Raw genomic sequence first — 25,941 nt, 5'->3', positions numbered from 1 at the left:
TCCGACTATATAGGGGAACAAGACAGGGATGCCCGCTGTCCCCATTGTTGTTCGTGTTGGCAATTGAACCTCTGGCCATGGCGTTGAGAGACTCCAGGAAATGGAGAGGGGTGATTTGAGGGGGAGAAGAACATCGAGTCTCGTTATATGCGGATGACCTATTGTTATACGTGTCGGACCCAGCGGGGGGGGGATGATAGAGGTTATGCGAATGTTGAGGGAGTTTGGGGATTTCTCGGGGTATAGGCTAAACATGGGGAAGAGTGAATTATTTGTGATACATCCAGGGGACCAGAGTAGAGAGATAGAAGGCCTGCCTCTAAGGAAAGTGGAAAGAAACTTCCGATACCTGGGGATTCAGATCGCTAGGAGCTGGGGAACCTTGCACAGACTTAATCTGACACGGCTGGTAGAACAAATGGAGGAGGACTTCAAGAGGTGGGACATGCAGCCTCTGTCGCTGGCGGGCAGGGTGCAGGCAATTAAGATGATGGTCCTCCCGAGGTTCTTATTTGTATTTCAATGTCTCCCTATACTAATCACCAAGACCTTTTTCAATAAAATAGACAGGAGCATCACGAGCTTAGTGTGGGCAGGGAAAGTTCCGAGAGTAAGGAGGGGGTTCCTTCAGCGTAGTAGGGACAGAGGTGGACTGGCACTACCGAACTTGGGCGATTACTATTGGGCCGCCAATGTGGCAATGATACGTAAATGGATGATGGAGGGTGAGGGAGCGGCGTGGAAAAGACTGGAGAGAAAGTCCTGTAAAGGGACGAGTTTAGAGGCGCTGGTGACGGCGCCGCTACTGTTCTCGCCAAAAATGTTTACCACGAACCCGGTGGTGGCGGCAACATAGAATATCTGGGGACAGTGGAGGCGACAGAGAGGGGTGCAGGGCGCCCTGGTGGGGTCCCCAATTAGGAACAACCATAGGTTCGCCCCAGGAAGAATGGATGGAGGATTTCAGAGCTGGCACCAGTTGGGAATTAGGAGGGTGGGAGATTTATTTATGGATGGGACTTTTGCGAGCTTGGGAGCATTGGAGGGAAAGTATAAGTTGCCCCGGGGAAGCTTCCTGAGATATATGCAGGTGAGGGCGTTTACCAGACAACAGGTGAGGGAATTTCCACTGCTCCCGACACAGGGGATTCAGGACAGAGTGCTTTCAGGGGTATGGGTCGGAGAGGGCAAGGTGTCAGAGATATACCGAGAGATGAGGGAAGAGGGGGAGGAGTTGGTGGGCGAACTAAAAGGAAAGTGGGAAGAAGAACTAGGGGAGGAGATAGAGGAGGGTATGTGGGCTGATGCCCTAAGCAGGGTAAATTCCTCTTCCTCATGCGCCAGGCTTAGCCTGATTCAATTTAAGGTGCTACATAGAGCACACATAACGGGAGCAAGATTGAGCAGGTTCTTTGGAGTGGAGGACAAATGTGGGAGGTGCGGCGGGAGCCTGGCAAACCACGCACATATGTTTTGGGCGTGCCCGGCACTGGAAGGGTATTGGAAGGGAGTGACTTCGAAGGTGGTGAAGGCCCGGGTCAAACCAGGCTGGGGGCTAGCTCTATTTGGAGTTGCGGATGAGCCGGGAGTGCAGGAGGCGAAAGAGGACGACGTTGTGGCCTTTGCGTCCCTAGTAGCCCGGCGCAGGATCCTACTCATGTGGAAGGAGGCGAAACCCCCCGGACTGGAGGCCTGGGTAAACGATATGGCGGGGTTCATTAAACTGGAGCAGATAAAGTTTGCCCGGAGAGGATCGGCTCAAGGGTTCACCAGGCGGTGGCAGCCATTTCTCGACTACCTAGGGGAACGTTAGAGGGAAGACAGATGACCAGCAGCAGCAACCCAGGGGGGAGGGGGGGGTTAGTTTAGTTTATGTCAAAAGATTATGGGGTTTAGTTATTTGTGTATTGTTAAAAATTTCTTTACTGTTACGTTTGCTTTGTAAGAGGGAAAAAGTTGTTGTTTGGAAAAAAATTTCAATAAAATATATTTTTTTTAAAAAAGAAACAGTAAAATCGCCATAGTCCCAGATGACTACAGGCGGCTTTCCCCTTTGGGAAGGAGAGCTGACTGGTGGTGATTTAACCAGGGGGTCACCACACCACAGGCGAGGGGCAAGGTTCAGAAGGCAGGGCCTTCAAGAATAACCTCAGCCGGTACAGAATCAAACCCACACTGTTGGCCTCGCTCTGCATCACGAATCAGATGTCCAGCCAACTGAGCTAAATCAAACTGCCCAGGTGTATATTTGATCAAGAAAGAGACAGAGAGATAGCTGGTCAGGATCACAGTCTTTGTCACAGTGATGGATGTACACAGAAATCAGAGAGTATTTAACACACCAGTCCAGATTTTCCATGGTTTAATTTGCAGGATCTCTCGCTTCAATAGAACACACCAACGTGTGATTGTCCTGATTGTCCGTCAGGATGTCGAATTTTTAATGTAATGCATTGACCTGGGACTTCCAGTGGCGGCCATGAAGAAGTAGGTCGCACATTTGGTGGCTCCCGCTCAGGATGGACCTTTGGACCTTTTCCCCGAATTGTTCCCGGATCTTATTTGAAAAATCGATAGTGGACGTGACTGTGAGGAGGAGTCCCACACCAGTGCACGGAGAGGCGGACCAGGAGTGCTCGCAAAGGAAGAAATAGGCGAACAGAGAAAGCCTGGGTTGAAGCTGCAGCGGAGAAAAGCATGGCGGACGAGCGGGAGTTCTGGCTCGACGACCCAGCAGTTGACGGAGCAGTTGATGAAGTTTATCCAAAAGGGCTTCGCCAAGCAGAAACAGGAATGCTTGGAACTGATTAAGGAATCAATTGCTCGGCTGGAACAGAGATTGGATGCTCAAGATCGGGCGACCCAGAAAGTGGAGAAGACACTGACCGAGCACGAGGAACACCAAACAATGGAGGTGGAGATGAGGATGCTGAGAGACCAACAGAAAAGGCTCCAGGAGAAGGTGGAGGATCTAGAGATTAGGTTCCGCCGGCAGAACATGAGGATCGTTGGTCTCCCGGAGGGGTCCAAAGGAGCGGCTGCAGGGGCATATATAGCGGACATGCTCGAGAAGCTAATGGGGGATGGGCGTTCACTCGCCCTTTGGAGGTGGACAGGGCGCACAGAACACGAGCGAAGAAGCCGCATGTAGGCGGCCCCCTGAGGGCGATGGCGGTGAGACTACACAGGTTCCTGGCTAAGGAGCGTATTCTACGATGGGACAAGCAGACACGGAGCTGCAAGTGGGATCACAGCAACCTGCGCATTTACCAAGACCTGAGCGCGGATGTGGCCAGGAGAAGAGCGGGATTTAACCAAGTAAAGTCGACCTTCTTCAAGAAGAAGGTGAAGTTTGGACTGCTATATCCGGCCCGTCTTTGGGTTACCTACAAGGAGCACCACTTCTATTTTGAGTCGCCCGAGGAAGCGATGGACTTTGCCAGAAGGGCTGGCAAGGGACTGAGGTGATTGAACTTTGCTGCAGTGTTCACATTAAAAATACTTTTGTTTTTGCACTATATTGCAGCTGCCGCGTATTTTTGTAAATAAGTTTCCATTTGTACTGGTGGGGGATGGAGGTGTGAATTTTCGATGTGGGGGGGGGGGATTGCTCTGCTGACGGGGGGCCCGACTGTTGCTGGGAGACAAAAGGGAGGTCGGGGACGGAGGCTGCCTGGGGGCGGGCCTGAGAATGGTGATGGTTGATCAGCGGGGGGGGGGGGGGAGGAGAAGAGAGAGAGAGAGAAGCCCCCAGACCAGGCTGCTCATGTGGAACGTTAGAGGGCTAAATGGGCCGGTTAAGAGGACACGCATGTTCACTCATTTGAGGATTGAAGGCGGACGTGGCAATGTTACAGGAGACGCATCTTAGGGTAATCGATCAGACTAGACGAAGGGATGGGTTGGGCAGGTATTTCACCCGGGGCTGGACTAAGACTAGAGGGATCCCGATCCTGATTAATAAGCGAGTGTCATTCGAGGCGGGAAGAATAATTGCGGATGTGGGTGGTCGGTACATCATGGCTAGTGGGAAACTAGAAGGGCTGCTGGTGGTGCTTGTGACTGTCTCCCCGCCAAACTGGGACGATGTGGAGTTTATAAGGAGATGTTGGGGAAGATCCCGGACCTGGACTCGCATAAGCTGGTCATGGGGGGAGGACTTCAACAGTCATTGACCCAAGGCTAGACCAGTCGAGCTCAAGGACAGGCAGGGTGCCAGCAATGGCAAAGGAGCTAAAGGGGTTTATGGAGCAGATGAGGGGAGTGGACCCATGGAGGTTTGGGCGACCGAGAGTGAAGGAGTTCTCCTTCTACTCACACATACATAAAGTGTACACCCGGATCAACTTTTTCATCTTGAACAGGGCTTTACTGGTGGACACAGTACTCAGCGATCACGGTCTCGGATCATGCCCCGCACAGGGTGGACTTACAGGTGAGCAAGGAGGGTGGCCAGCATCCGCATTGGAGATTGGATGTCAGACTGTTCGCAGATGAGGTGGTGTGCGGGCGGGTGAGGAAATGCATCCAGGACAATCTGGAAGTTAATGACACGGGGAAGTCTCGGCAGCGATGGTCTGGGAGGCGCTGAAGGCAGTGGTCAGAGGGGAGCTGATTTCGATACGGGCCCACAGGGAGAAGGTAGATAGAGCAGAGACGGATCGACTGATAAGGGAAATACTTCAGGTCGGCAGGGCTTCTAAGGGAACAACAGAGGCTACAGGCGGAGTTTGGCTTGCTAACTACAGGGAAGGCGGTGGAGCAGCTGAGGAAGGCGAGGGGGGCGATATATGAGTATGGCGAGAAGGCCAGCAGAATGCTTGCGCAGCAGCTCAGAAAGAGGGAGGCAGCCAGGGAGATTGGGAAAGTGAAGGACAGAGACGGGAACTTGGTCGGAGATTCAGCAGTGGTTAACAGGGCGTTCAAGGAGTTTTATAGCAGGCTATATGAGTTGTAACCCCCAGCTGGGCCGGAAGGAATGAGGCAATTTCTGGGAGGGCTGGAGTTCCCAAAGGTGGACGAAGGATTGGTAGAAGGGCTGGGGGCCCCGATAGGGATTGAAGAAATAGCGGAAGGGCTGAAGGCCATGCAGTCGGGTAAAGCCCCGGGACCGGACGGGTACCCAGTGGAGTTTTTATTAAAGGTTCTCTGGGATGCTGAGGTCGCTGCTGACGAGGACATTTAATGAGACAAGGGAGCAAGGGGTGCTTCCCCCAACGATGTCACAGGCCACCATCTCACTGATTTTGATTTGAAGCGGGAGAAGGACCCGAAGCTATCTGGGTCCGACAGGTCGATCTCCTTACTAAATGTTGACCCCAAACTGCTGGCCAAAATCTTGTCCTCAAGGATCAAAGACTGCGTTCCGGATGTGATTGGGGAGGGATTTGTTAAGGGCAGGCAGTTGGCGGCCAACATCAGAAGACTGTTGGATGTGATCATGGTGCCCTCAGAGGGTAGGGACTTCGAGGTAGTGGTCGCAATGGACAGAGAAGGCCTTGGACCAGGTGGAATGGACCCATCTGTGGGAGGTGGTGGGGAGGTTTGGGTTTCGACGGGGCTTCATCGACTGGGTTAGGCTGCTGTATCAGGCGCCTGTGGCGAGTGTACTGGCAAACAGGTTGACATCGGGCTATTATAGGCTGCACCGGGGAACGAGACAGGGATGCCCCCTCTCCCCACTGCCGTTCGCCGCTGGCAATTGCGTTGAGAGCCTCAAGAGCTGGAAGGGGCTGGTTCGGGGGGGGGGGGGGGGGGGGGGGGGGGGGGGGGGGGGGTGAAATATAGAGTCTCGCTATATGCAGATGAACTGCTCCAATATATTTCTGACCCACTAGAGGGGATGGGAGAGATTATGAGGATTCTAGGAGAATTTGGCCGGTTTTCGGGTTATAAATTGAACATGGGGGAAGTGAGATGTTCGCGATCCAGGCAAGGGGGCAGGAGAGGCTACTGGGGGAGTTGCCGTTTAGAGTGATAGAACATAGAACGATACAGCGCAGTACAGGCCCTTCGGCCCACGATGTTGCACCGAAACAAAAGCCATCTAACCTGCACTATGCCATTATCATCCATATGCTTATCCAATAAACTTTTAAATGCCCTCAATGTTGGCGAGTTCACTACTGTTGCCGGTTGGGCATTCCACGGCCTCACCACTCTTTGCGTAAAGAACCTACCTCTGACCTCTGTCCTATATCTATTACCCCTCAGTTTAAACCTATGTCCCCTCGTGCCAGCCATTTCCATCCGCGGGAGAAGGCTCTCACTGTCCACCCTATCTAACCCCCTGATCATTTTGTATGCCTCTATTAAGTCTCCTCTTAACCTTCTTCTCTCCAACGAAAACAACCTCAAGTCCATCAGCCTTTCCTCATAAGATTTTCCCTCCATACCAGGCAACATCCTGGTAAATCTCCTCTGCACCCGCTCCAAAGCCTCCACGTCCTTCCTATAATGCGGTGACCAGAACTGTACGCAATACTCCAAATGTGGCCGTACCAGAGTTTTGTACAGCTGCAACATGACCTCCTGACTCCGGAACTCAATCCCTCTACCAATAAAGGCCAACACTCCATAGGCCTTCTTCACAACCCTATCAACCTGGGTGGCAACTTTCAGGGATCTATGTACATGGACACCTAGATCCCTCTGCTCATCCACACTTCCAAGAACTTTACCATTAGCCAAATATTCTGCATTCCTGTTATTCCTTCCAAAGTGAATCACCACACTTCTCTACATTAAACTCCATTTGCCACCTCTCAGCCCAGCTCTGCAGCTTATCTATGTCCCTCTGTAACCTGCTACATCCTTCCTCACTGTCGACAACACCACCGACTTTAGTGTCGTCTGCAAATTTACTCACCCACCCTTCTGCGCCTTCCTCTAGGTCATTGATAAAAATGACAAACAGCAACGGCCCCAGAACAGATCCTTGTGGTACGCCACTTGTAACTGAACTCCATTCTGAACATTTCCCATCAACCACCACCCTCTGTCTTCTTTCAGCTAGCCAATTTCTGATCCACATCTCTAAATCACCCTCAATCCCCAGCCTCCATATTTTCTGCAATAGCCTACCGTGGGGAACCTTATCAAACGCTTTACTGAAATCCATATACACATCAACTGCTCTACCCTCGTCTACCTGTTCAGTCACCTTCTCAAAGAACTCGATAAGGTTTGTGAGGCATGACCTACTCTTTACAAAGCCATGCTGACTATCCCAGATCATATTATTCCTATCTAGATGATTATAAATCTTGTCTCTTATAATCCCCTCCAAGACTTTACCCACTACAGACGTGAGGCTCACCGGTCTATAGTTGCCGGGGTTGTCTCTGCTCCCCTTTTTGAACAAAGGGACCACATTTGCTATCCTCCAGTCCTCTGGCACTATTCCTGTAGCCAATGATGACATAAAAATCAAAGCCAAAGGCTCAGCAATCTCTTCCCTGGCCTCCCAGAGAATCCTAGGATAAATCCCATCAGGCCCCGGGGACTTATCTATTTTCAGCCTGTCCAGAATTGCCAACACCTCTTCCCTACGTACCTCAATGCCATCTATCCTAATAGCCTGGGTCTCAGCATTCTCCTCCACAACATTATCTTTTTCCTGAGTGAATACTGACGAAAAATATTCATTTAGTATCTCGCCTATCTCTTCAGACTCCACACACAACTTCCCATCCCTGTCCTTGACTGGTCCTACTCTTACCCTGGCCATTCGCTTATTCCTGACATACCTATAGAAAGCTTTTGGGTTTTCCTTGATCCTACCTGCCAAATACTTCTCATGTCCCCTCTTTGCTCGTCTTACCTCTCTCTTTAGATCCTTCCTCGCTACCTTGTAACTATCCATCGCCCCAACTGAAACTTCACACCTCATCTTCACATCGGCCTCCTTCTTCCTCTTAACAAGAGATTCCACTTCTTTGGTAAACCACGGTTCCCTCGCTCTAAGCCTTCCTCCCTGCCTGACCGGTACGTACTTATCAAGAACACGCAGTAGCTGATCCTTGAACAAGCTCCACTTATCCAGCGTGCCCAACACTTGCAGTCTACGTCTCCAACCTATCCCCCCACCCCCCCCAAGTCACGTCTAATGGCATCATAATTGCCCTTCCCCCAGCTATAACTCTTGCCCTGCGGTGTATACTTATCCCTTTCCATCACTAGCGTAAACGTCACCGAATTGTGGTCACTGTCCCCAAAGTGCTCTCCTACCTCCAAATCCAACACCTGGCCAGGTTCATTACCCAAAACCAAATCCAACTTGGCCTCGCCTCTTGTTGGCCTGTCAACATATTGTGTCAGGAAACCCTCCTGCACACACTGTACAAAAAACGACCCATCTAATGTACTCGAACTATATCTTTTCCAGTCAATATTTGGAAAGTTAAAGTCTCCCATAATAACTACCCTGTTACTTTCGCTCTTATCCAGGATCATCCTCGCCATCCTTTCCTCTACATCCCTAGAACTATTTGGAGGCCTATAGAAAACTCCCAACAGGGTGACCTCTCCTTTCCTGTTTCTAACCTCAGCCCATACTACCTCGGATGATGAGTCCCCATCTAGCATCCTCTCCGCCACCGTAATACTGCTCTTGACTAGCAGCGCCACACCTCCCCCTCTTTTGCCTCCTTCTCTGAGCTTATTAAAACACCTAAACCCCGGAACCTGCAACATCCATTCCTGACCCTGCTCTATCCATGTCTCCGAAATGGCCACAACATCGAAGTCCCAGGTACCAACCCATGCTGCCAGTTCCCCTACCTTATTTCGTATACTCCTGGCATTGAAGTAGACAAACTTCAAACCACCTACCTGCACACTGGCCCCCTCCTGCGACGTCAAATCTGTGCTCCTGACCTCTATACTCTCATTCTCCCGTACCCTAAAACTACAATCCAGGTTCCCATGCCCCTGCTGCATTAGTTTAAACCCCCCCCAAAGAGCACTAACAAATCTCTCCCCCAGGATATTTGTGCCCCTCAGGTTCAGATGTAGACCATCCCGTCTGTAGAGGTCCCACCTTCCCCAGAAAGAGCCCCAGTTATCCAGAAATCTGAATCCCTCCCGCCTGCACTATCCCTGTAGCCACGTGTTTAATTGCTCTCTCTCCCTATTCCTCATCTCATTATCACGTGGCACGGGCAACAACCCAGGGATAACAACTCTGTTTGTTCTAGTTCTGAGCTTCCATCCTAGCTCCCTGAAAGCCTGCCTGACATCCTTGTCCCCTTTCCTACCTATGTCGTTAGTGCCAATGTGGACCACGACTTGGGGCTGCTCCCCCTCCCCCTTAAGGACCCGGAAAACACGATCCGAGACATCACGTACCCTTGCACCTGGGAGGCAACATACCAAACGTGAGTCTCTCACGCTCCCACAAAATCTCCTATCTGTGCCCCTGTCTATCGAGTCCCCAATTACTAATGCTCTGATAGGGGGAAGCTTTCGGTATTTAGCCATCCAGGCACGGGAATGGCTACACAAGCTAAATTTGACCCGACCGGTGGACCACAGGAAGGAAGACTTCCGAAGGTGGAACGTGCTCCCGCTATCATTGGCTGGGAGGGTACAGACAGTGAAAATGACAGTCCCCCCGAGATTCCTGTTTGTTTTTCAGTCCTCCCCATTTTCATTCCACGGGCCTTTTTTAAATAGGTAAACAAGGTGATCTCGGGCTTTGTATGGGCGGGCAAGACACGGCGAGTAAAAAAGTTGATGCTGGAGCGTAGCCGGGGGAGGGCAGGTGGCGCTGCCTAACTTTAGCAATTACTATTGGGCGGCAAATATAGCCATGATTAGGAAGTGGGTGGTGTCAGTATGGGAGCGAGTAGAGGCGGCATCATGTAAGGGCACGCATTTGGGGGCATTGGTAACGGCACCTCTGCCGTTCCAGCCAGCACAGTACTCCACCAGCCCCGTGGTGGTGGCGGCCCTGAGAGTCTGGGGGCAATGGAGGAAACATGTGGGAGCAGAGGGAGCATTGGTTTGGACTCCAATCTGAAATAATCATCGGTTTGCCCCGGGGAGGCTGGATGGAGGGTTTCAGAGATGGCATAGTGCAGGGATCGAGAGGATGTTCCGAGAGGGGAGCTTTCCCAGACGGAGGGAGTTGGAGGCGAAATTTGAATAGACGGGTGGGAATGAGTTTAGGTACCTGCAGGCGCGGGACTTCCTACGCAGGCAGGTCTCAACCATCCCGCCCCTACCACCAAGGGGGATACAGGACAGGGTAGTTTCCAGAGTATGGGTGGGAGAGGGGTGGGTTTCGGACATCTATGAAGAACTCATGGGGCAGAGGAAACGCAGACCGAGGAGCTGAAACACAAATGGGAAGAGGAGTTAGGAGGAGGGATAGAGGATGGTCTCTGGGCGGATGCGTTGAGTCGAGACAACGCTTCCACATCATGCGCCAGGCTGAGCCTGATTCAATTTAAGGTCGTTCATCGGGCCACTGAGCAGGTTCTTTGGGATAGAAGACAGGTGTGGAAGGTACGCGGGAGAACCAGCAAACCATGTTCATATGTTCTGGGCATACCCGAAGCTTAGGGGATTCTGGCAGGGGTTTGAGGATGTCATGTCCATGGTGTTAAAAACAAGGGTGGCACCGAGTCCAGAGGTGGCGATTTTCGGAGTGTCGGAAGAACCGGGAACCCAGAAGAGGCCACCTTTACCTCTGCATTACCCCACTCAAGAAATGCACACAACACAGAGTACATCACCTGCCAACCTCTGCCCTTACTCCCCTACGCTCGAGGAACAGCATCTGACTTCACCTTCCCCAGCAGCGAGTTCAACAATTTCAGATCATCGCCTCTGCCCTCATTTGTTTTTGGATGGTGGCGATTAAACTACTCACCTCCCGCCCCCCCCCCTTCAGCACCACCCTCGTTCGCCTTACACCATCATCCATTTTGTTGTTCAATCTGTCAGATATCCGTTACCTGGCTAGATCCTGTAAATACTTTCACCCCCTCGACTCCAATATTGTAACTCTTCAGACCAGTGGTGGGCAACATGCGGCCATTGGGGTGGGGCGGCGGATGCGGGCCATTAGGGTTCAGAGTGTGGCCCACATACAGCTCTCACATTCTGCTGATTTGCATTTTTTTCCTGCCGGTATGGCTGAAGTGATTCACACGTAAAGCGAGGGGCGAGTGAAGCGAGGGGCGAGCTGATTGCTCACATTGACTGTGAGAGCCGTGCGCTCCCTCTGTGTCCAAAGTGTAAATATTTATTTTGTTTTTACCATTTGAAGTTGATGACAGTTCTAACATATGAAGGAGGATCATTCACTGGCCTCACATCACTATCCACCAAAGCCTGCGTAAATTATGCTTAAACTCACCGCATAAAGCAGGATCCGATTCTCTTTATCTTCCTTCGGGTACAGCATGTTATTACTGACGCAAAGAATAAAAATGTGTCAATAATGTTCAAATTACAAGGGTTACAGCCATAAACATTATCCCCCCTCCTTTCTCTGCGGACACTGCTTGTCTGCTGGGTGTGATTTCCAGCATCTGAAGTATTTTGCAATCCCAAACCTGTGCCTGTGTTCCAGCTCACAGCATGTCTCATTCTCCCATTAATCCTGGGCTCACTGACCTACAATGGCGGCCAGCCACAGAATGCCGGGATCGCAAAAATTCTCACCCTTGTTTTCAAGCAGGAATAAGAAGTTGGGGGGGGGGGGGGGGGGGGGTTTGTGTGGAAAGAAAGAGTTGCCAGAAGTGGAAGAGGCGGCTGGCAAGGGGGGCGGCGAGGGGAGGGGCGGCGAGGGGGTTGGAGGGGGGGCGGCGAGGGGATTGGAGGGGGGGGGCGGCGAGGGGGTTTGAGGGGGGGGCGGCGAGGGGGTTGGAGGGGGGGGCGCGAGGGGGTTGGAGGGGGGGCGGCGAGGGGGTTGGAGGGGGGGGCGGCGAGGGGGTTGGAGGGGGGGGCGGCGAGGGGGTTGGAGGGGGGGGCGGCGAGGGGGTTTGGAGGGGGGGCGGCGAGGGGGTTTGGAGGGGGGGGGCGGCGAGGGGGTTTGGAGGGGGGGGGCGGCGAGGGGGTTTGGAGGGGGGGGGCGGCGAGGGGGTTTGGAGGGGGGGGCGGCGAGGGGGTTTGGAGGGGGGGGCGGCGAGGGGGTTTGGAGGGGGGGGCGGCGAGGGGGTTTGGAGGGGGGGGCGGCGAGGGGGTTTGGAGGGGGGGGCGGCGAGGGGGTTTGGAGGGGGGGCGGCGAGGGGGTTTGGAGGGGGGGGCGGCGAGGGGGTTTGGAGGGGGGGGCGGCGAGGGGGTTTGGAGGGGGGGGCGGCGAGGGGGTTTGGAGGGGGGGGCGGCGAGGGGGTTTGGAGGGGGGGGCGGCGAGGGGGTTTGGAGGGGGGGGGCGGCGAGGGGGTTTGGAGGGGGGGGGCGGCGAGGGGGTTTGGAGGGGGGGGCGGCGAGGGGGTTTGGAGGGGGGGGCGGCGAGGGGGTTTGGAGGGGGGGGCGGCGAGGGGGTTTGGAGGGGGGGGCGGCGAGGGGGTTTGGAGGGGGGGGCGGCGAGGGGGTTTGAGGGGGGGGCGGCGAGGGGGTTTGAGGGGGGGGCGGCGAGGGGGTTTGGAGGGGGGGGCGGCGAGGGGGTTTGGAGGGGGGGGCGGCGAGGGGGTTTGGAGGGGGGGCGGCGAGGGGGCTGGAGGGGGGGGCGGCGAGGGGGTTGGAGGGGAGGGCGAGGGGGTTGGAGGGGAGGGCGAGGGGGTTGGAGGGGAGGGCGAGGGAGTTGGAGGGGAGGGCGAGGGAGTTGGAGGGGAGGGCGAGGGAGTTGGAGGGGAGGGCGAGGGAGTTGGAGGGGAGGGCGAGGGAGTTGGAGGGGAGGGCGAGGGAGTTGGAGGGGAGGGCGAGGGAGTTGGAGGGGAGGGCGAGGGAGTTGGAGGGGAGGGCGAGGGAGTTGGAGGGGAGGGCGAGGGAGTTGGAGGGGAGGGCGAGGGAGTTGGAGGGGAGGGCGAGGGAGTTGGAGGGGAGGGCGAGGGAGTTGGAGGGGAGGGCGAGGGAGTTGGAGGGGAGGGCGAGGGAGTTGGAGGGGAGGGCGAGGGAGTTGGAGGGGAGGGCGAGGGAGTTGGAGGGGAGGGCGAGGGAGTTGGAGGGGAGGGCGAGGGAGTTGGAGGGGAGGGCGAGGGAGTTGGAGGGGAGGGCGAGGGAGTTGGAGGGGAGGGCGAGGGAGTTGGAGGGGAGGGCGAGGGAGTTGGAGGGGAGGGCGAGGGAGTTGGAGGGGAGGGCGAGGGAGTTGGAGGGGAGGGCGAGGGAGTTGGAGGGGAGGGCGAGGGAGTTGGAGGGGAGGGCGAGGGAGTTGGAGGGGAGGGCGAGGGAGTTGGAGGGGAGGGCGAGGGAGTTGGAGGGGAGGGCGAGGGAGTTGGAGGGGAGGGCGAGGGAGTTGGAGGGGAGGGCGAGGGAGTTGGAGGGGAGGGCGAGGGAGTTGGAGGGGAGGGCGAGGGAGTTGGAGGGGAGGGCGAGGGAGTTGGAGGGGAGGGCGAGGGAGTTGGAGGGGAGGGCGAGGGAGTTGGAGGGGAGGGCGAGGGAGTTGGAGGGGAGGGCGAGGGAGTTGGAGGGGAGGGCGAGGGAGTTGGAGGGGAGGGCGAGGGAGTTGGAGGGGAGGGCGAGGGAGTTGGAGGGGAGGGCGAGGGAGTTGGAGGGGAGGGCGAGGGAGTTGGAGGGAGGGCGAGGGAGTTGGAGGGGAGGGCGAGGGAGTTGGAGGGGAGGGCGAGGGAGTTGGAGGGGAGGGCGAGGGAGTTGGAGGGGAGGGCGAGGGAGTTGGAGGGAGGGCGAGGGAGTTGGAGGGGAGGGCGAGGGAGTTGGAGGGGAGGGCGAGGGATTTGGGGGGAGGGCGAGGGAGTTGGGGGGGAGGGCGAGGGAGTTGGGGGGGGAGGGCGAGGGAGTTGGGGGGGGAGGGCGAGGGAGTTGGGGGGGAGGGCGAGGGAGTTGGGGGGAGGGCGAGGGAGTTGGGGGGGAGGGCGAGGGAGTTGGGGGGAGGGCGAGGGAGTTGGGGGGGAGGGCGAGGGAGTTGGGGGAGGGCGAGGGAGTTGGGGGGGTGGAGGGAGTTGGGGGGGTTGGAGGGAGTTGGGGGGGTTGGAGGGAGTTGGGGGGTTGGAGGGAGTTGGGGGGGAGGGAGTTGGGGGGGGGAGGGAGTTGGGAGGGGGTGAGGGAGTGGGGGGGGGGGAGGGAGGGAGTTGGGGGGGGGAGGGAGGGAGTTGGGGGGGGGGGAGGGAGGGAGTTGGGGGGGGGGGTTGAGGGAGTTGGGGGGGGTTGAGGGAGTTGGGGGGGGGTGAGGGAGTTGGGGGGGGGTGAGGGAGTTGGGGGGGGTGAGGGAGTTGGGGGGGGGTGAGGGAGTTGGGGGGGGTGAGGGAGTTGGGGGGGGGGTGAGGGAGTTGGGGGGGGGTGAGGGAGTTGGGGGGGGTGAGGGAGTTGGGGGGGGGGTGAGGGAGTTGGGGGGGGGTGAGGGAGTTGGGGGGGGTGAGGGAGTTGGGGGGGGGGTGAGGGAGTTGGGGGGGGGATGAGGGAGTTGGGGGGGATGAGGGAGTTGGGGGGGGTGAGGGAGTTGGGGGGGGGTTGAGGGAGTTGGGGGGGGTTGAGGAGTTGGGGGGGGTTGAGGGAGTTGGGGGGGGTTGAGGGAGTTGGGGGGGGGTTGAGGGAGTTGGGGGGGGGGTTGAGGGAGTTGGGGGGGGGTTGAGGGAGTTGGGGGGGGTTGAGGGAGTTGGGGGGGGTTGAGGGAGTTGGGGGGGGGTGAGGGAGTTGGGGGGGGTGAGGAGTTGGGGGGGGGTGAGGGAGTTGGGGGGGGGTGAGGGAGTTGGGGGGGGGTGAGGGAGTTGGGGGGGGGGGGTGAGGGAGTTGGGGGGGAGGGGGGGGGGTGAGGGAGTTGGGGGGGGAGGGAGGGGGGGGTGAGGGAGTTGGGGGGGTGAGGGAGTTGGGGGGGGAGGGAGGGGGGGGTGAGGGAGTTGGGGGGGGTGAGGGAGTTGGGGGGGGGGGGGTGAGGGAGTTGGGGGGGGTGAGGGAGTTGGGGGGGGGTGAGGGAGTTGGGGGGGGGGGTGAGGGAGTTGGGGGGGGGGGTGAGGGAGTTGGGGGGGGGTGAGGGAGTTGGGGGGGGGGGTGAGGGAGTTGGGGGGGGGGTGAGGGAGTTGGGGGGGGGGTGAGGGAGTTGGGGGGGGGGTGAGGGAGTTGGGGGGGGGGTGAGGGAGTTGGGGGGGGTGAGGGAGGTTGGGGGGGGGTGAGGGAGTTGGGGGGGGGTGAGGGAGTTGGGGGGGGGGAGGGAGGGGGGGGTGAGGGAGTTGTGAGGGAGTTGGGGGGGGTGAGGAGTTGGGGGGGGGTGAGGGAGTTGGGGGGGGGGTGAGGGAGTTGGGGGGGGGAGGGAGTTGGGGGGGGGAGGGAGTTGGGGGGGGGAGGGAGTGGGGGGGGGGTGAGGGAGTTGGGGTGGGGGGGGTGAGGGAGTTGGGGTGGGGGGGGGGGTTGAGGGAGTTGGGGGGGGTTGAGGGAGTTGGGGGGGGTTGAGGGAGTTGGGGGGGGGGTGAGGGAGTTGGGGGGGGGTTGAGGGAGTTGGGGGGGGGTGAGGGAGTTGGGGGGGGGTGAGGGAGTTGGGGGGGGTGAGGGAGTTGGGGGGGGGTGAGGGAGTTGGGGGGGGGTGAGGGAGTTGGGGGGGGGTGAGGGAGTTGGGGGGGGGTGAGGGAGTTGGGGGGGGGTGAGGGAGTTGGGGGGGTGAGGGAGTTGGGGGGGGTGAGGGAGTTGGGGGGGGGTGAGGGAGTTGGGGGGGAGGGAGGGGGGGGTGAGGGAGTTGGGGGGGGGTGAGGGAGTTGGGGGGGGTGAGGGATGTTGGGGGGGGGGAGGGTGTTGGGGGGGGGGTGAGGGAGTTGGGGGGGGGTGAGGGAGTTGGGGGGGGGGTGAGGGAGTTGGGGGGGGGGTGAGGGAGTTGGGGGGGGGTGAGGGAGTTGGGGGGGGGTGTGAGGAGTTGGGGGGGGGGGGTGAGGGAGTTGGGGGGGGGTGAGGGAGTTGGGGGGGGTGAGGGAGTTGGGGGGGGGTGAGGGAGTTGGGGGGGGGTGAGGGAGTTGGGGGGGGTGAGGGAGTTGGGGGGGGTGAGGGAGTTGGGGGGGGGTGAGGGAGTTGGGGGGGGGTGAGGGAGTTGGGGGGGGGGGTGAGGGAGTTGGGGGGGGGGGGTGGGGAGTTGGGGGGTGAGGGGGGGGGGGTGAGGGAGTTGGGGGGGGGGGGTGAGGGAGTTGGGGGGGGGGGTGAGGGAGTTGGGGGGGGGGGTGAGGGAGTTGGGGGGGGGGGTGAGGGAGTTGGGGGGGGGGGTGAGGGAGTTGGGGGGGGGGTGAGGGAGTTGGGGGGGGGGTGAGGGGTTGGGGGGGGGGGGTGAGGGAGTTGGGGGGGGGGGTGAGGGAGTTGGGGGGGGGGGGTGAGGGAGTTGGGGGGGGGGGGTGAGGGAGTTGGGGGGGGGAGGGAGTTGGGGGGGGGAGGGAGTGGGGGGGGGAGGGAGTGGGGGGGGGAGGGAGTGGGGGGGGGTGGGGAGTTGGGGTGGGGGGGGTGAGGGAGTTGGGGTGGGGGGGGTGAGGGAGTTGGGGTGGGGGGGGGGGGTGAGGGAGGTGGGGGGGGGGGGTGAGGGAGGTGGGGGGGGGGGTGAGGGAGGTGGGGGGGGGGTGGGAGGTGGGGGGGGTGAGGGAGGTGGGGGGGGGTGAGGGAGGTGGGGGGGGGGTGAGGGTGTTGGGGGGGGGGGGTGAGGGAGTTGGGGGGGGGGTGAGGGAGTTGGGGGGGGGGGGTGAGGGTTGGGGGGGGGGGGGAGGGAGTTGGGGGGGGGGGGAGGGAGTTGGGGGGGGGAGGGGTGGGGGGGGGTGAGGGGGTTGGGGTGGGGGGGGGTGAGGGAGTTGGGGTGGGGGGGGTGAGGGAGTTGGGGGGGGGGGGTGAGGGAGTTGGGGGGGGGGGTGAGGGAGTTGGGGGGGGGGGGGTGAGGGAGTTGGGGGGGGGTGAGGGAGTTGGGGGGGGAGGGAGTTGGGGGGGGGGGGGGGGGGAGTTGGGGGGGGGGGAGGGAGTTGGGGGGGGGGGGAGGGAGTTGGGGGGGGGGGAGGGAGTGGGGGGGAGGGAGTGGGGGGGAGGGAGTGGGGGGGGGGGGGGGAGTTGGGGGGGGGGGGGGGGGGAGTTGGGGGGGGGGGGGGGAGGGAGTTGGGGGTGGGGATTGGCTAGGGGTTACGGTGGTCCCCCGCCCCGGGGGGTATTTTATTTCCTCACCATTCCTGACAAAATCGGATGCCCACGAATCCCGGGCCCCCGGTTCCCGCCTCGAAATCCATTCGGAACCTTCCAGAAAGCGACGGCCCGGCACCACCGCGCATGCGCTGCTCGGGAGGGTGGAACGCGCAGGCGCCAACGGAGCCACGCCCCCAGTGCCGCGCCGGCAGAAAGTGCCCCGCCCCCAGGGACAAAGCCACGCCTCCAGAGTGTGGGGTGTATCAGAGTGTGACAGTGAGGGGGTGTGGGGTATATCAGAGTGTTACAGTGAGGGGTGTGGGGTATATCAGAGTGTTACAGTGAGGGTGTGTGGGGTATATCAGAGTGTTACAGTGAGGGGTGTGGGGTATATCAGAGTGTTACAGTGAGGTATATCAGAGTGTTACAGTGAGGGGTGTGGGGTATATCAGAGTGTTACAATGAGGGGTGTGGGGTATATCAGAGTGTTACAGTGAGGGGTGTGGGGTATATCAGAGTGTTACAGTGAGGGGTGTGGGGTATATCAGAGTGTTACAGTGAGGGGTGTGGGGTATATCAGAGTGTTACAGTGAGGGGTGTGGGGTATATCAGAGTGTTACAATGAGGGGTGTGGGGTATATCAGAGTGTTACAGTGAGGGGTGTGGGGTATATCAGAGTGTTACAGTGAGGGGTGTGGGGTATATCAGAGTGTTACAGTGAGTGGTGTGGGGTATATCAGAGTGTTACAATGAGGGGTGTGGGGTATATCAGAATGTTACAGTGAGGGGTGTGGGGTATATCAGAGTGTTACAGTGAGGGGTGTGGGGTATATCAGAGTGTTACAGTGAGGGGTGTGGGGTATATCAGAGTGTTACAATGAGGGGTGTGGGGTATATCAGAGTGTTACAGTGAGGGGTGTGGGGTATATCAGAGTGTTACAGTGAGGGGTGTGGGGTATATCAGAGTGTTACAGTGAGGGGTGTGGTGTATATCAGAGCGTTACAGTGAGGGGTGTGGGGGTGTACCAGAGTGTTACAGTGAGGGGGTGTGGGGTATATCAGTGTTACAGTGAGGGTGTGTGCTGGTATGTCAGAGTGTTACAGAGAGGGGGTGTGGGGTATATCAGAGTGTTACAGTGAGGGGTGTGGGGTGTATCAGAGTGTTACAGTGAGGGGGCGTGGGGTATATCAGAGTGTTACAGTGAGGGGGTGTGGGGTATATCAGAGTGTTACAGTGAGGGGTGTGGGGTATATCAGACAGTTACAGTGAGGGGGTGTGGGGTATATCAGAGTGTTACAGTGAGGGGTGTGGGGTATATCAGACAGTTACAGTGAGGGGGTGTGGGGTATATCAGAGTGTTACGGTGAGGGGTGTTGTGTATATCAGAGTGTTACAGTGAGGGGTGTGGGGGTATATCAGAGTGTTACAGTGAGGGGTTTGGGGTATATCAGAGTGTTATAGTGAGGGGTGTGGGATACATCAGAGTGTTACAGTGAGGGGTGTGGGGTGTATCAGAGTGTTACAGTGAGGGGTCGTGTGGGGTATATCAAAGTGTTACAGTGAGGGGGTGTGGGGGAAATCAGAGTGTTACAGTGAGGGGAAGGTATATCAGAGTGTTACAGTGAGGGGGGGCTATATCAGAGTGTTACAGTGAGGGGGCGCTATATCAGAGTGTTACAGTGAGGGGTGTGGTGTATATCAGAGCGTTACAGTGAGGGGTGTGGGGTGTACCAGTGTGTTACAGTGAGGGGGTGTGGGGTATATCAGTGTTACAGTGAGGGTGTGTGCTGGTATATCAGAGTGTTACAGTGAGGGGGTGTGGGTATATCAGTGTTACAGTGAGGGTGTGGGGGTATATCAGTGTTACAGTGAGGGGGTGTGGGGTATATCAGAGTGTTACAGTGAGGGTGTGTGGGATATTTCATTGTGTTACACTGAGGGGTGTATGGTATATCAGAGTGTTTCAGTGAGGGGTGTGGGGTGTATCAGAGTTACAGTGAGGGGGTGTGGGGTATATCAGTGTTACAGTGAGGGGTTTGGGGTATATCAGAGTGTTATAGTGAGGGGTGTGGGATATATCAGAGTGTTACAGTGAGGGGTGTGGGGTGTATCAGAGTGTTACAGTGAGGGGTCTTGTGGGGTATATCAAAGTGTTACAGTGAGGGGGTGTGGGGGAAATCAGAGTGTTACAGTGAGGGGGGAGGTATATCAGAGTGTTACAGTGAGGGGGGCTATATCAGAGTGTTACAGTGAGGGGGGCGCTATATCAGAGTGTTACAATGAGGGGTGTGGTGTATATCAGAGCGTTACAATGAGGGGTGTGGGGTGTACCAGAGTGTTACAGTGAGGGGTGTGGGGTATATCAGTGTTACAGTGAGGGTGTGTGCTGGTATATCAGAGTGTTACAGTGAGGGGTGTGGGGTGTACCAGAGTTACAGTGAGGGGGTGTGGGGTATATCAGTGTTACAGTGAGGGTGTGTGGGGTACATCAGAGTGTTACAGTGAGGGGGTGTGGGGTATATCAGAGTGTTACAGTGAGGGGGTGTGGGGTATATCAGAGTGTTACAGTGAGGGGGTGTGGGGTATATCAGAGTGTTACAGTGAGGGGGTGTGGGGTATATCAGAGTGTTACAGTGAGGGGATGTGGGGGAAATCAGAGTGTTACAGTTAGTGGGGGTGGGGTATATCAGAGTGTTACAGTGAGGGGGGGGTGGGGTATATCGGAGTGTTACAGTGAGGGGGGGTATATCAGAGTGTTACAGTGAGGGGGTGTGGGGTATATCAGAGTGTTACAGTGAGGGGGTGTGGGGCATATCAGAGTGTTACAGTGAAGGGGTGTGGGGTATATCAGTGTTACAGTGAGGGGGGTGTGGGGTATATCAGAGTGTTACACTGAGGGGTGTGGGGTATATCAGAGTGTTTCAGTGAGGGGTGTGGGGTGTACCAGAGTTACAGTGAGGGGTGTGGGGTATATCAGAGTGTTACAGTGAGGGGTGTGGGGTATATCAGAGTGTTACAGTGAGGGAGTGTGGGGTATATCAGTGTGTTACAGTGAGGGGTGTGGGGTATATCAGAGTGTTACAGTGAGGTGGTGTGGGGGAAATCAGAGTGTTACAGTGAGGGGTGTGGGGTATATCAGAGTGTTACAGTGAGGGGGGGTGGGGTATATCAGAGTGTTACAGTGAGGGATGTGGGGTATATCAGAGTGTTACAGTGAGGGGGGTATATCAGAGTGTTACAGTGAGGGGGTGTGGGGTATATCAGTGTTACAGTGTGGGGTGTACCAGAGTTACAGTGAGGGGGTGTGGGGTATATCAGTGTTTCAGTGAGGGGTGTGGGGTGTACCAGAGTTACAGTGAGGGGTGTGGGGTATATCAGAGTGTTACAGTGAGGGGGTGTGGTTGGACAGCTCCTGCCAGCTCCCACACGTTTGTTACGGCACCGAGGACCCGGGTTCGATCCCAGCCCGGGTCACTGTCCGTGTGGAGTTTGCACATTCTCCTTGTGTCTACATGGGTCTCACCCCCCAACAACCCAAAGATGTGCAGGGTAGGTGGATTGGCCACGCTAAATTGCCCCTTAATTGGGAAATTAAGCTGCTTTATTAAGGTTTGGGAACAGGCCAAACCTTAGATAGTTGCCAAGAAATAAGGGAATTCGTAAGAGGTGTCGTTACACAAAGAATGGTGAGATTGATGGGCTTGCTACTTGAGGAAGTAAGTTGCCAAAATAGCATCAATGCTAAAGGGGTGGCTGATACACGTGAGAGAGATTAGAACATCAAAGGTCGAGCATAAACACTGGAACAAAGTAGCCCGAGGATCAGGTTCTGAGCTGCATTTGCGATGCAAAGATGCTGTTTCAGCGCAATTGCTTCCTTCATTCTTTCCGGGGTCTTGCCTGTTAGGAAACCCCAGGCAAAACCCGGGTGGAGAAATAAAGGAAGGAATGCGGGACATCCACGGAAAATATTCCTGTTTATTGGATATGGGGGGAAGGGACGATGGCTGTTCAACCGGGTGGGGCAGTCCAAGAGGTGCTGAGGGAGGCATGTGGGGGGGGGGGGGGTAGGGGAGGGAATGGTGGCGGTGTTATGGGTCCAGAACAGAACCCCAATTTTGGTTAAGATCCTGGATCCGACCCCAACTATTTGTATTTGGGATAACTGTGAGGAAATGTGTTACAATCTCGGACCAGACCCCCAGAGTGGCTCAAATATTGGACAGAAACACCAATATTTTAGTTTAATTTAATTCTGTCAGAATGTCAGGAAAGGGACCCAGGAACTGCATTGGTTAATGGATGGATAGTGTGCTCAGTGTAGGGACTGTTATGGGCCAGGATTTAGAGAACCCCAAAGTGTATCATGGAGTTCACCTGACCCACAACTTTTAATAGATTGTGGTATGGGGAGCACACGGCCCACTCTACAGGTGTGGTACAGCAGAAATGGAAAAGTATTTTTATTTATTTATTTTAATTTCAGAGTACCCAATTCATTTTCTCCAATTAAGGGGCAATTTAGCGTGGCCAATCCACCTACCCTGCACATCTTTGGGTAGTGGGGGCGAAACCCACGCAAACACGGGGAGAATGTGCAAACTCCACACAGACAGTGACCCAGAGCCAGGATCGAACCTGGGACCTCAGCTCCGTGAGGCCGCAGTGCTAACCCACTGCGCCACCGTGCTGCCCTGAAAAGTATTTTTTTAAAGCGAAACAATGTTTATTCTATGAACTCAAGTTAACCTTTTTAAAACATACAGTGAACATCTTAGCAACCATCATTTCAAATACAACCCCCAAAGAATACAACACTAAGTAATTCTTACTTTCCTTTTAACCTCCATAAGACTTAAAAACACCTTTTTACAGAAAGACATCAGGTTTAAATTCACGACTGAGAACAGTTACCACGTTGAAATCAGCAAATGAACATTCATAAGCTTGCAGAGATTCACACACATCCTGCTGTGATTGCAGCTTCTCCAAACTAAAATGAAACCAAACCCACCCTGCAGCAAAAAACCTAAAGCGAAAGTAAAAAGCCGACAGATAGCTCAGCTCCACCCACTCTCTGACATCACTGCAGTAATAAACACCCATTTCTTAAGGTACTCTCACTACAGATACTTATATACACACCCATTTCTAAACACCCATTTCCTAAAGGTACTCTCACATGACAGGGCGACCCCCATATAGAAAGACCAGTTCCCCCGTCAAGAACACTCATGTGTCCCACCCACCACCTGCTTGCCACTCAGTCACGGCACTGAAGAATATGGATGGATGGCCGAGAAATCCCGGAAATAATAGGGAAGTTTCCCCAAGGGGACTTCAGGTAACAGTCGCAAGCCTGCTTTACCTGTGGTCGAAGGACAAGCCCAAGGCAAGGCTTCCTGAATCGACATTACGCGTGCCACCCAGGCCGGATGCCAAAGTCACCTCAGGCCCCGGCCTTACAAATCCACCAGCCCGAACCGTTGAACTTGTATCACTGTACCCAAGATTGCCCCGATTAAAATCAAACTCCAGGTCAACATTCACTCCCAAAAACGAGAACAGACCTTCAGGCACCTCTGAACGGGTACCGTGCCCCTGGGCCAGCGAGACACCAGGGCCAGATAGGCTATGTATACGGGGGGGGGGGAACCTCTACGGATTGTAGGAATCACCGTGACTTTGGTTACACATGGGTAGCAGACGGTCCAACCTCCTCTGATAGTTGTACGAGGACCAGGGCCTAGTCTCCTGGGCAGAGACTGGTTCCGACGGATTCATATGAATCAGCATCAAATTTTGAAAATGGGAACCGTCAGCCTATACAAGATCATCGGAAAATACCTCGAGGCATTTCCGGAAGGCCTCGGTAAAATCAAGGGAGTAAGAGCAAGAATCTATGTTGACCCCCAATGCCCTACCTAAGTATTTCAGGGCACGTCCCCTAAGCCTTGCTTGCCAAGATAGAAACTGAACTCGAGCGATCGGAGAATCTTGGCATCATACGCCTAGTGCAATTTGCGGAATGGATTACACCAGTAGTTCCGGTCCTCAAGCCTGACAAGTTGATCCGTCTTTGTGCGGATTATAAACTAACTGTTAACAGAGCCTCCCATCTAGATTGGTACCTCATGCCCCGCATCGAGAACCTCTATGCAAAACTGGCAGGAGGCCACACTTTTACCAAGCTTGATATGAGCCATGCATACCTCCAGCTAGAGCGCAATATGGCATCCAGAAAATCCGTAACTATCAATACCCAAAAGGGCTTGTCTGAATACACTCACCTGCCTTTCGGAGTCTGGTCGGCATGCGCCATTTTCCAGCAGGATATGGAAAATATCCTTCAAGGGCTGTCTAAAGTGGCAGTGTGCCTGGATGATGTGTTAAGCACAGGAGCCACCAAAAAGAACATCTAGCAAATGAGGAGGAGGTCCTCTGACAATTGTCTAATGTGGGCGTCTGTCTCAAGGGGGAAAGGTCCAGGTTTCAGGTGGGCGAGGTAACATACCTTGGGTACCACATCGATCAAGCCAGCCTGCACCCTGCAGAGGACATGGGAAGGCCATAAAAGGAGCACTGACCCCACAAAACATGACCCAGCTAGTCGTTCCTAGGCCTCAGATTACAGGAAATTCATCCCCAACTTGGCTACTTGATTGGCACCCCGAAGCGCACTGTTGATGAAGCACCAGAAGTGGCCGTGGCTGGCACCGCCGGTCGAAGCATTCATGAAAATAAAGCAACAGCTGCTATCGTGCAACATCTTGGCACACTTCGATCCCACAAGGCAGCTGGTACTAACGTGCAATGTCTCTCTGTGTGGAGCGGGGGCAGGCCTCGCCCATCGCTGGGGTGATGACACCGAGCAACCAATTGCATATTCATCACGATGGGGGAACGACACTTTGCCAAAGTGGAAAAGAGGGATTGGCCGTGATACTCGGACTAAAGAAATTCCATCCTTACGTCTACAGCCGGCACTTTCCAATAATCACGGACCCCTGTTGGGCCTTGTTGAGAGGGACAAGGTGCTCCTCCCATCGCCTTGGATCCCGGGTTGGGCTATTGTTGGTGGCTTATGAGTGCACCTTTGAGCACCGCCTTGGTGCACACGTCGCCAACGCTGATGCCCTGAGATGCCTACCGCTGCCCACAAGGTTGGCCCCTCCGCCAGAAGTGACAAAAGTCATAATGACACTAAATTTCCTGGGTACTCCGCCTGTCTCCCCGAAACTCGTCCAGGATCCCGCGTTGGCAAAGCTGTATCACACGATCCTCAGCAACGGAGTTCGAGGACACGCCACAGAGGATATGAAGCCCTTTCCCACCCTACTGCACGAGTTGTGTGTGGAAGATGGCATCATCCTATCGGGAGACCGAGTGGTCGACTCCCGCCCAGTTCAGCGTCCAATCTTGATGGGGCTACACAACCAGGGGTCTCCAAGATGTAGATGCTCATAAGGAGCCACGTCTGGCGGCCAGGCTGAGATTGGGAACTTAGTGAAACAGCACCCCTTGTGTCTGGAGAACCAGAATCTCCCACCTTCAGCCTCGCTGCTCCCGTGGGAATGGCCGGGGAGAGCTTGGGTACGGGTACATGCGGACTTCACCAGGCCATTTATGGGATCAATATTCTCAATCTTGGTTGTGTCCATTCCTTTTTTTTTTTCCAATTAAGGGGGCAATTTAGCGTGGTCAATCCACCTAACCCTGCACATCTTTGGGTTGTGGGGGTGTGGCACGGGGAGAATGTACAAATTTCACACGGACAGTGATCTGGGGCCAGAATCGAACCTGGGTCCTCGGCACCGTGAGGCAGCAGTGCTAACCACTGCGCCGCCGAGCCGCCCCTTGTTGAGGTCCATTCTAAATGGATGGACATACATGGATGTCCTCCACGACTTCCAATAGGACCACAGAGAACATATCCGAACAGCGCCGTACCATCCATCCTCCAACGGCCTGGCCGAACGGGCGGTCCAAACGTTTAAAAAGGACATGAAGGGACAATCTGGCCCTTCATGCACCGCCTTGGCGTACATGTCGGGTTCTCTGGACACCAAATTGGCCCAGTTCCTCTTCGGTTAGAGGACCAGGACACACACTGCAACGGGAGTCGTGCTGGTGGAGCTGCTCATGGGTCTTGGACTCTGGACCTTACTCCCGGGCGTTTCCCAATCGAGGGGGGAAAAGTGGAGTCAAGTCAAGAGGCCCAGGGAAGAAATTTTGATACCCAAAAGCCCGACAGGACCGTAAAGACTGGAGACACAGCCGATGTACGTAACTATGGAGGCGGATCTCCTTGGATCTCAGGAGTTGTAGTGTAAAAGACGTGCCTCGTTTCGTACAAGGTCAAGACTAAAGAGAAGGAGGTAAGGAGCCACGTGGACCATCTTAGGAGCAGGGAGACCTCCCTCGTTGAAACCACTCTGGACAGGATGACGCCCTCATCGTCCTTTGCGCTCACCTCCGGGCAGGAGACTCATTCCACAGGAAATTCGGGGGTCAATCCCTTCGAGGACAGAAACACGGGGTCAGAAATGGAGAACAAGATGACTGACCCTCAGTCGGAGGTCGGCGACGAAGAGGTGGTCCGTAGAACCTTTGTCAGGAAGCGACAGTCCCCTGTCCGCGTCATGCCAACAACCCCCCCCCCAATCCGGCTCCATTGATAGTTGACCCGGGGACGTGCGCCAAGAAGCGAAGGAGGTCCCATTGTCATGGGACTGGGGGGTGGG

The 25,941-nt window shown here is 56.3% G+C and overlaps 1 protein-coding gene across 1 annotated transcript in view; it reads right to left on the bottom strand.

Annotated features, from left to right (window-relative positions):
* The window catches only part of polr2i (RNA polymerase II subunit I), a 30,249-nt gene extending 12,865 nt beyond the window's left edge, over positions 1-17,384 (bottom strand). Inside the window, exons 1-2 of the mRNA XM_072490107.1 lie at positions 17,239-17,384; positions 11,366-11,420 (exon numbers count right to left, since the gene is read on the bottom strand). Of these exons, the coding sequence (XP_072346208.1) occupies positions 11,366-11,420; positions 17,239-17,342 (159 nt within the window). The 5' untranslated portion in view covers positions 17,343-17,384. The remainder of the gene's footprint in view (positions 1-11,365; positions 11,421-17,238) is intronic.
* Between the last annotated feature and the right edge of the window lie 8,557 nt (positions 17,385-25,941).

This window comes from Scyliorhinus torazame, chromosome 25 (genome assembly GCF_047496885.1).
Source record: "Scyliorhinus torazame isolate Kashiwa2021f chromosome 25, sScyTor2.1, whole genome shotgun sequence".
NCBI classification, from domain to species: Eukaryota; Metazoa; Chordata; class Chondrichthyes; order Carcharhiniformes; family Scyliorhinidae; genus Scyliorhinus; species Scyliorhinus torazame.
The sequence above is the reverse complement of the archived record's forward strand: the minus strand, read 5'-3'. Positions and strand labels throughout refer to the sequence as shown.